The 10639-nt window shown below is 46.4% G+C and overlaps 1 protein-coding gene across 3 annotated transcripts; it reads right to left on the bottom strand.

Annotated features, from left to right (window-relative positions):
• Positions 1-630: 630 nt before the first annotated feature.
• Positions 631-10103, bottom strand: rassf8b (Ras association domain family member 8b). 3 transcript variants are annotated; one of them, XM_086103415.1, is made up of 10 exons: positions 9696-10103; positions 5084-5250; positions 3974-4324; positions 3672-3874; positions 3318-3521; positions 3126-3200; positions 2910-3060; positions 2350-2479; positions 1867-1973; positions 631-1265 (listed from the first exon to the last, which is right to left on the bottom strand). In XM_086103415.1, exons 2-10 carry the CDS (start codon positions 5193-5195, stop codon positions 1231-1233), a joined length of 1368 nt encoding a protein of 455 aa, XP_085959541.1. In that variant the 5' UTR covers positions 5196-5250; positions 9696-10103; the 3' UTR covers positions 631-1230. The 3 variants fall into 3 exon arrangements, with proteins under 3 accessions (XP_085959541.1, XP_085959542.1, XP_085959543.1); XM_086103416.1 differs by having other exon boundaries at positions 631-1973; positions 9696-10102; XM_086103417.1 differs by having other exon boundaries at positions 631-1973; positions 2910-3032; positions 9696-10101.
• Between the last annotated feature and the right edge of the window lie 536 nt (positions 10104-10639).

The raw sequence follows: 10639 nt of genomic DNA, 5'->3' as shown, positions 1-10639 counted from the left end.
GCACACGCGGCACAGTGTTATCCATCTTCATGGCAAACACGGTAATGGAATATTTTCTAACGAAGCGATATTTGCCCCCCCCCCCCCCCCCCCCCCCGCGAGTCAGAAATTACTAATTGATTTGATAGCTTTCAATGTATTGACATCCGAGAAGCCATTTTGGCTGCACATTTATCACACTTACGAGGATGCCAAAAGCTCTGATGATCTCAACTGCATGGTAGAACATGTTGGAGCTTTTTTTGGAGGGGGCGGGGGTTGTCACGAATCAAGAGTTTTCAGGGGTGAAATGGTCGCAGATGTAATCCGAAGCCTTTCGACCCCCCCCCCCCCATATAAAAGTATGAAATCAAGTCGCGCTATGGAAGCGGTGTGATGTTTTGTTGCACAGGTCCCAAATTGAGCCGCCTTTTGTTTACGCTCCTGTCCGAGAACCGGTGTGCACCCGCAGACGCATTAAAAATTAAGCTGTTTTCATCCGCCAGATTGTTGTTTGCACCTCATCTCGTCTGGTCAACAAAAAGGTTACCCCCTTTGTGTCTCGACGCTTTCCGAGACCCGCAAAACTTTTCCCGGTACAACAGGTCGGCCTCGGTCTTGTGCAGCTCAGTCAGTATCAAATCGCTCGTGTCGTATTTGCACATTTTATTGAAAATCAACAACAGATGGCACAACAGAAATCAAGAACGTTTGTACATGTGGGGAAAAACAGCCAACTTCGCCGTGGCTTCATTTTCTTTTTAACATCTTCCAAAGCAAACTGTTTTTTTGTTTTGTCTTACCTATAACGGGGTCTATTCAATGCACTCTTTCAAGTGGTGCAGCTGAAATGTTATTAACACTTTCGTCCCGGTAAGGCATGCCGTTATTCGCTTATTAGTAACTTACAGTGTCCCAGTCAGTCACGACTTTTGACAACTATACAATACTGGATTTTTTTTGTGGATGCTGTCCAAGGTGTATAAAAAAATACATTCATCTAACCTTTTATTTCACGTTTTTGTCTAGCTTTGGTTCATAGTCGACATCTTTTGTTAAGATAAAAAAAAAAAACACTACAGAGTCCCTGCTTTAGTCATTAGAAGAGACACATTAGGATGCACTTTAATGCCTAAGTTTTTTAAAAGTGAGCGTTCAGAAAAAAAAACTTTAGTCCGCATAGTCTTGCCTTTGCTACCACCTAGTGGCCAATTTGGGAAGTTCACGCCTGCGGGCGAGAAATGCCTTCAGTCATCCATCACTCTCGTTTCTGAGCTCTGTTAAGACTGGGGGAAAAAAAAGGAAGCAGAGATTAATGGCTCTCGGGCTTTGCTACTGGAGTGAAGCGAAATCGGTGATGTACAACAGAACCAATCTTTTTTTTTTTTCTTCCCCCGGTTCCCTCCATTGTTCTTCAAACTTCAAATCAATACAAAATAAAACTTGACGGCTAAGAATTCCCCTGAATTGGTGCGAAAAAAAACTATACGGTCCAAAAAGCTTGTGGCTCGAGCTATCTTGAGTTCTCTCGATGTGCGCTTTCCACACATCACGGTAAGGCAATCAAATCTATGACGAGGTTTGTGCATGCGCCTGCGTACTGTATATGCGTTTTTGTTGACATCCTGGTAAGATTCTCTGCTACTCATATTTTTATTAGCATTCCGATAGAAAACCATTCCTCTTGTCAACAAAAATATATCTGCTGGCCTTACTTGAGTGTCTTATTTTTTTAATATATTGTAGTTGGAACAGATAAGATATGAAAAGTTGCAAATGCACTGACATCACTTGAAGTCCTAAAGGGAGCCCAGAAAAGATGGAGGAGAGTCCCACTCGAGTGACATCGGCCGAGTCCTACCGTCAGAATCACGTCTTATGTGTTACCGGTTTTCAAACGTAGATGCCTTCCGGGTTGAGTCCGGATGCGGTGATGCTCTGCAGGGAGCGCAGGTCGGTGGGTAAGTGACGCCGCAAAGAGCCGCACGGGTCCTCTGGAAAACAAACCCTTTAAATTCAATCCCGGGTACTTATTTAAAAAAAAAAAATTCCCTCAAGACTTAGGGTTTAAAAATAACGTTTCGCCACAATCAAAATCTGCCTTGTAATGATGTGTATGTCCACAAGGTGGCAGTGTGCACGTGTGCAGGAAACTCCATTTTAGCCAGGCGATATGAGAAAGTGTTTTTAAGTGGCATTATATCTTAAAATAGTTTTGTAAGCCACTGTAACAACCACTGCATTATGTAGTTTGTTGAAGAAAGTTGTTCTCACTTGCAGGTCCATGTACTGGTACCCTCTTTACTCTCACTAGGAGACCAGAATTGGTCTCATTGGTACCATCCACTTGTCCTACGTGTGTTTACATACCGTCGTCGTCGTCCATTGGAGGTTGCTGAGCCGGCAGGACGGTGACCTTGGTGCCCGTCTGCTGAATGAACTGCTGCAGGTTGACCTGGCGAAGCTCTTTGGTCAGCTGCTCCAGCTCCTGCTCCTTTTCCTGTAAGGGGGGGGGGGGTGCATGTCAGTGATGTCATACAAGCCATGCCCTAGTTTGAAGTTAGTTGTGCAAGTGCAGGCAAGGGATTGCAGACTTCTTTCAGCCTCTAATAAGGCTAAGAATGCTGTAATATCTCCACCTCCCTCCTTCCCTTTTCTCATTATGACCTCACACCCAGCGGGACCTTCCTGTATACATCCAGCGCTTTTGAATCCAAGCGCAGCAAAGGATCCGTCAGAGTCTTCTTCCCCTCGCAAAGCGAAGATTCAACTCGGCTTCCCTATCCGCGACCTAATGAGCTTAGATTTGCACGGTTCCACTCCGGCGCGAGAGGATGGGGGATTTCCGCAACCCCCGCGAGCATCTTCCTCAAACAATCGTCTCCGTGCCGGATGTGAAAACGCTTCACGGTCGTTACGGGACAACCGACCTGGAGTCTCTTGCATGACTGGCCGAGCGAGCGTTCCAACGCCCTGCAGCCGCTCTCCAGGCGAGCCGTGTGCTGGCTCTGCACATCCAACTCGGTTGTCACCTTCTCCAGTTGGGCCTCCACCTGAAAGCGAGCGAAGAGAAGGAAAGACCTAAAAAAAAAAACCCCTCTAATTAAATTCAGAGCCTTAGTGTGTCCAGAATGAACCCACGTTACCTCCTCCTCCTTGATCATGTGACTCAGTTCGTCGTGCTGCAGAAGACGCTCTTGCTCGAGGCTGCTCTCCATGCTCTGAAAACACAAACACCACGGAAAAGAGCCGTCGCTGCTTTTTTTAAACTTAAAAAAAAGAAAAAGTAGCATATTTTTCACTGCATGTGCTCAATTTAAAAAAAAAAAAAAAAAAACCTGAATGCGCGCTAAGTATTCCGAAAGCTTGGCCTCGCAGTCGCGGACGCGGGCCTGCAGCTCGGCCAGCTGTTGCCGGAGTTGCCGCTCGCTCTCCTGCTCGATGCGCAGCTCGTTCTGCCAAAATTCCTCCTCGTCCATCTCGGAGTCGTTCCTCCTCACCTGCTGCTCCAAAAGCAGCAGCTCCTCTTCCAGACTTCCTTCCTGGTGGGTGGAAAATTAATTCAACTTCATAAAAAATAAAAATAAAAAAAAAAGATGGCGTGTAATACTATTAAGGACGAGCAGGGTTTAGTTGGTTGCCGGGCAACTCTTGCTTGTCGATGAGAAACTCCGCTCCCCCCGCCCCCTCACCTCGCTGGCTTCCTCCCATTCCCGCAGCTCGGCCTCGCAGCCCAGCAGGCGGCTTTCCAGGACCTGCAGTTTGTCTCTCTGCAACCGCACCAGCCGGCCCAGCTCCCGCGACGGACTCCCCGGCACCGAGGAGCCCCCGCCGGTCCCGCCGCCGCTGACCTGCCTTAGATTCAGACTCACGCCGCGCCGCTGGGAGTGCTTGGCTGCGTAAACACATAAAGCGGCATGCGAAAGAGAGAGAGAATTTTATAATATCAATACTCGTAGCATAGGGTTGTCAACGAGTGCAGAACATGTGCCACCTTCCGGATCTCGACTTTTTCCAAATATCTCCCGCAGACCTCTCGTCCCTCCGCTGAACGTCACCGACTTGCGTTTGGGCTCCCTGCGCCTGAGCGAGCGATTAGCCGTCGACGGGTGCAGCTTGGCCATGGGAGGCAGACTCTGGCGGTGGAAGGTGCGCTCGGAGCCGCGGGCCAGCCCGTCCGAGGGCGGCTGCTCGCCGCCGGATGGGCCGGTCCGGTGGAGGATGAGCTGCACGTCGCTGGCGTACTGGCCCCACTTGTTGAGAGAAACCACGGGGTTCTCGTGGGGAGCCAGGTGGCGCTCCGTGTCCCTCCATTTCTCGATCAAGGTGTACCTGCCAGTGCGGCCTAGGGGGGAGAAAACAGAAAGTGTCGTATGTTCAAAATTCTTGCCCAAGTTGATCCAGCGGATCCTTTTCTTCAATTCTCATACTTCACTATAAATGGTGAAAACAACCGATTGGCCTTTTGTACTGTTCGACCCTGTTATTTCTTTTTCCATTCACAGGTGATAAGTGCACTGCTGAGAACTCTTCAACTCTAATGTTCCCACTACTTTTAAGGTGGGAAGAAGGTGGGCTGTGTTTCGAAGCAATTCTTCTCCCAATCCCCCATTGCCGGTGCAGCAAAGAAAAAGAAAAAACAACACACTTACAGTAAACACTAAAGAAAGGATTTTATAGCGGGGAAATTCCACCTCAACAAAAGGTGGGTACTGGGAACGGAGTTCAATGGTTCACGGCTATTCTGTGTGTGTATGTGTGCGTGTCTATGGGAGCACGGGCGAGAGCAAAAAAAAGAGGCACATTCATCACCAGAGACGTGCACAAAAGTGCCGTGGTGTGGAGAAAAAGGCAAAAGCCAGCACAAAGGACAGTGAGCGCCATAACTCCTGCTCCACTGTCGCCATACGGTCTGTGTATGTGTGTGTGGAAGGGGGTAGGGGCCTTGAGTGGGGCCGCTTGTGGGAAAGAAAGATATAAAAAGGAACCACTCTCTTGTTTTTTTGTTTTGTGTTTTGGTGTGTATGTGATTACCTTTTCCTTGTTTTTTTTTTAAAATTTTGTTGTGAATTTTTGGGGGGTTTTTTTGAATCGTTGCGCTTACCGATGGCTTGAGCGAGCGCGATGACCACTTCCTGACAGGTGGTGAACTCGGTAACGCCGCAGACGATGCGCTGCACGCCGTCCACCCACACTTTCAGCTCCATGGCCTTCATCCAGACGCCTTCATTCCTCCGCACCACAAGGGGGTGCTAAAGCGTCAATGGCCATCTGACAACGAGAAAGGGGAGGGTAGGGGAGAGAATTAGTGATTACATTTATGAGTCAATGTGCATTTAATAATGTGTGATGGGTGTCTTCTAGGGCCTCTTCCCGTGCATTTTATTTTGAACAAACACAATCATTAAATGAATCCGTTCAAGTCTGGAAAAACTCTCAAATGGCTTTGGTGTGATTTCCATGCGGCAAAGCGAACAGCAGTTGGCCTGCACGCCGCTGGAAAGCTATTTCAAACTGCTGACACAAGCATCTCGGCGGACTCATTATCAACCTGGCAGGGGCCGCAAGCAGCGGCGCGCCGGAGCGGCCACACGGACCGCGGCAGAAGGCGGCGATGCTCAACGCTCGGGCCTTTTTTTTTTTTTTGGTGGGTGTGTGTAGCGAGAGAGTGTGTGCGCGCAAACATCCCAGCGTGAGTCTCTTCACCGAAATGACAGGTTGGAGACGAGCGTGTTACGATGGGCACATTGGGCATCTGGTTGAGGAGCATTAGCGGACGATGTGATGACGTGTCGGATTTTCACACGAGCGATCGAAAATGGCAGCGCTGGGTGTTTATTTGGCAGGGAACGGATTCACACCAAAGAGGAACAAATAAAATCCCTTTTTTTGAGACTTTGAAAGTGAGTGGCTTTCAAAGGCGGGGCCTGGCCTGGTGAGTGACGTGGGCGTCGGCGAATGAGCGTGCAGCCGGCTGGACTTCTAAAAATCATTAAAATCGGCGTCTTGTTGAATATGCTCGACAACAATTTTTTTTTAAAATTGCAAGCCCGAGGTAAATGCTCGGTTTTCATAATAAGTAGCCATTTAAATATGATTGTTATTGTAGTGGAGTCAACGTTATCTCAGCGCCGCATAGACGTCACAATTCTCGGGCACGTAATACATTGAAATTTGCTTTTAGGAAAGATACAGCAAGGCCATACGCGCATAGGGAGAACCCGGCTGTTGAGAGGCAGATGCTGTTCTATTTTTTTTCCACCCCCCCCCCTTTGTGATGAAAAGGCACTTTTATAGCAACTAAATGGAAAAAGACAGCACTAACTTAAGACTCCCTAATCAAATTCGCCGCGCAACATCACGGAGGCTCCCTGGCAGAAACGACCTTCGATTTTCCTCCACTTGTGAATTGTGATACACGCGCCCTCAAAAAGCCGCTTTGATGCCCGCCAATGGCGGCCGACGGATAAATAAATCACACGAGACGTGGCTGTGAGTAAACACCACAGTGTACGCTGCAGTGCCGCGCGTGCTTCCGTGCGTGCGTTGCTATTTTGGTGCAAATCTACACTCCCACATTTATACGCAGCTATATGTCTCATAACCTCAAGGGGTTTTCCGGCATTCCTCGCAGAAAATAAATGCCGCTCACTTGCTGGCTTAAAATGCTCAAATTCAGACGGGGAAATGCGCTTATGAAGACAGGCCACAACATTGGGCACACCTGCATAAGAATCCAATTCCCATCTGGAGCCATTAAGAGGGAAAAACAAGCCTGAACTTGCACTGTTGGCTCTTTTAAAAGCAATATAAATAAACTTTACGCCATGACGACTTTATGAGGTGACATTTCCACAGGCTTTTTTAACTTCTACAATAATGTCAGCTCTACTAAAATGTGACATTTATGGCCGCCGGGTCAGCACGAGCGGCCGGTGTTTGGGACACAATAGAGCGAGCGCAAACTGCAACGCTGACAAAAAAAAAATACAAAATAGACAGCTGGACACACGGCGCAGTACTTGGACATGTGCTGGCCGCACAGAAGACGGGAGTTTAATTTGGATGTAACTTCACTCTCTTCAAGCGTCATTCTCGGGATGCCACAAGGAAAGCAGGGCGAGGGAGGGAACACCGTGTGGTTACCCTCCAAATGGTTAGACAAGAAACCGAGAAAAAAAAAAGGGAGGCAGTCCCTTTAAATCATATGTGGGAATATTTAACTGACACAGAAAATCTGGATATATGTACTCGCAATCAAATATAAGCGTCCAAATATGTACTCCCATACATTCATTTAAAAAATCGGGGTGAAATTATACAAGTGACCCAATCAAATGACTACTTTGCCTTGACTTTAGATAAAAAAAAAAAGGCGCAACAAGCACTGCATCTCAAGAACTACATGCTGTGTATTTAAAAACACAATTCTGCTCTCAAGGCTGCTAGCTTAATGCTAACACGAAATGGGAAACGCCATAGACAGGCTACTTCATAGCATACGTGAAGTAGATTTCTCATGCTTTAAGTAACGGATATGTGAAAACAGTGGCGAGACATGCCTAGCCAGGAAATACTCACAGGCATAGATTCTTTATCCTCTGCAACAAAAAAAAAGGATCGATATTAGGGCAAAATAGAGTAACGTATTTGAGTGAAATTCTTTGTTCGGTTGACTCTATTATGCTGCGTCCATGGACAAGCTACGCACACCCGACCGAAGCAGCCAGAATTAATCCTTATTTCAAAAAATTACTTGACATTTAGGCAGCTGAACATGGCGGCAGTCAAAAACTGATGATGTAATCAAATATCCCTCTTTTAAAGGACGGCTTCATTCTAAATAAGCGCTGCCCCGACAAAAGAGACCACTGCAGCGCGTGCGTGTCCACATGGCTAACTCGCGGCATGACTGAACGCAAACAATCCCGTCGCCATAGCAACGCTGACCCTCCAGCCTTTTGTTCCGAGCTTCGCTCGCACAGCACACATGACTGCATTGATTTTGGGGGGGGGGGGGGGGGGGGGAAGTTGACCATAAACCATTCGGAAGTAAAGGGTGTCTTTACTTACACTTTACTTCGAAGTTAGCCTTCGCCCCTCAAAAATTCTGCAGTTGCTTCAAAAACTTGACCGCAAAAAGGAAATTAAAACAATGTTGTCATCAAAATCGTGGCAAAACAGGATGCAGCAGAGTTAAGTAAGGACAAATTGTAATTTTTTTTTTCTTCAGAGGAACTAAGATAACACGTACCTGAATCTGTGTGGAGGATGGGGAACAAGTGACTTGCAACCACAAGCACTCTCAGCAAACTGCTTGTTTGTGAATATCTTAACTCTTTGTACTCTTTCATGGCTATCATGTTAATAGTACAGAGTGTCCTCTGTAATCTACTTTTGCACAGTTACACGCACACGGGATCCAATCAGATTGCGACATTGTCAGGAAAGGAGATCACAGAGGGGCGTTTTGGACACACCAGCAGTGTCGGAAGGCGGGCAACACTGGGAATGTCCATGTCAGCAGTTGCTTTAATATCAAAAAGTAAATTCAATTAGGTTGACCCGTATCCCCCGGACAAGATATCAATTAGTTTGATGGAGGCACTCAGGCCGCCGGTGAAGTACTACGCTTGTGACCTTGTCATTTTAAGTTGGCACACACTCCATCTTACGGACATCCAATGAGGATCTTGACAGTCATTTCAATTGATTAGCACAGTTAGCATATGCGGTTAGCACTCATCAAACCCCTGCAAGCATCATTTTGGCCCAGACTGAAAGATTTTACTTGAAAATAATTTTTGCGATTTTTCAAGATGGAACACTTTGTAGTTAACATCCAGAGGTAAAATGGCATCACAATGTTCTTCTTCGTCTCTGATCCATGTAATCTTGCTACATAGTGCCCCGTGTGGTCAGACTGAGATGCTAAATAAATATATTTCATTACAGGCTACATATTGGTTTAAGGTTATGACTATAAAAATGTTTTGAGTGAAAAAATGTTGCGATTGGTGTTTAGTTTTAAATAGCGTTTGATTAAAATGAAGCACATTTTTAACGCAGTATCTGTATTTTGTATCAGAACAAAAAAGTTGTCTCAGCGCATCCCGAACTACCAAGACCGCGTTGACACTAAACGATACCACGCGGTCTCGTAAGTTGAAACTAATCAGCTTGGTGGAAACAATAAGCTTGTAAGACTTGCAGCTTAACTCAGTGGGAAGGTGTGTGTGTGTGTGTTTGGTTGTCTACAAAAAGACACACTCCAACGGGATTAGTTACTCAACAACACTACACTGAATGTTTACGTTGAATCAACGATTGGTTCAAAAAATACTAACTGTAAAAATGGAAATGGAATTTTAAGGCAGGGAATAGTGTCCTTGAGCCATCACATCCTAGAGTGTCTATTATTTATATCAGTAGATTTGTTTTTTAATGAGTAAAAACTGGACAAATTAAGCATTTAGTCCTCAACCATGGACAGAAAAACGAGCACAAAAATAATTTGGAGTTTTTGAGTCTTGGAGCAGCACAACACAAGCTTACTTCTTTTGCTAAACACTGCACAGCCACTCCGTATCATGCGATGCTGCCATGGGCATGCAAAGTCAAAAGTATTCACATGGTGAACATAGAATGCAGAAATAAGAAGGTATTGGCTAATCAGTCACCATAGGTTGGCTTGGGCCCACCAAAACAAAACATACCTTCTCGCAGCGTCTCGCATGTTGCCCTCCGTGCAGTTTATTCCCCTACGGATTTAAAAAAAAAAAAAAAAAAAACGACCCCTGCTGAGGAAAGGAGGCGAGCTACTTTGCGAGAATAGATGGGAGGGACTGGGTGGTGGGGGTGGTTGTCATCTGCTGCGGGCCGACACGAGTCACGCTGCCGCCGCATGTGCATGTAAACACGGCTCGCTCGCTCCACTCACCGGACATCCGACACGGAGCGTTCAGCAACCGCAGTTCTCTCTCTCTCTCTCTTTCTCTCGCTCCCTCCCTCCCTCCGCGGGTGTGTGCACGTTGGGGCTGGCGGGGGTGTGGATCGAGCGGGGCTTGTAAATGACGTGGGAACAGAAGTGGGGCACCGCAAGGCAAGACAGACCGGTTAAAGCGACAGCGACCGCCGCACTGGCCGGGACCTTTTAAATCGAATGCGGTGGCAACAGAGGGCGCCATTTTGCATCTTTCTGTTTTATATTCAATACAGAGCAGAGATTGAATCCGGAGTGGTCTGTCTCACTTCATGTTCACGGTTATTTTACGGGATAACAAATTTTATTTTTCGCATTGGAGGTGGGTAATAAGCTTCAAATTCAAATAAATCTGTCATCACTGTTGGGCGGAAATCACAATGTCCAAATATGGTCGTTACCCCAAATCGCTGCTTTGGTACAGTTCGGTTGTACTTCACGTTTTAGTTTAATACAATAGCTTGGAAAGTCGCAACGGTGCTACTGGGAGAACGAATAATTAATTTTTGTAGTTCCTAGTAAAAAAAAAAAAAAAAAGGTTGCCTGTTCTCTCAGTTTGAACGATGCAAAACTTCCTTAACTTAAAAAAAAAAAAAGATGACTCCCCTCACGGAGGAATTTTTTTCCCTTACATTTGCAGCTCTAAGTCATACTTCCATCTTCCATAAATATTGAAGA

The sequence above is a fragment of the Hippocampus guttulatus genome, chromosome 22, assembly GCF_054856545.1.
Source record: "Hippocampus guttulatus isolate MCC_2025c chromosome 22, RoL_Hgut_1.0, whole genome shotgun sequence".
Taxonomy (NCBI): domain Eukaryota; kingdom Metazoa; phylum Chordata; class Actinopteri; order Syngnathiformes; family Syngnathidae; genus Hippocampus; species Hippocampus guttulatus.
Note: the sequence above shows the minus strand (reverse complement) of the source record. Positions and strands in the feature narration are given on the sequence as shown.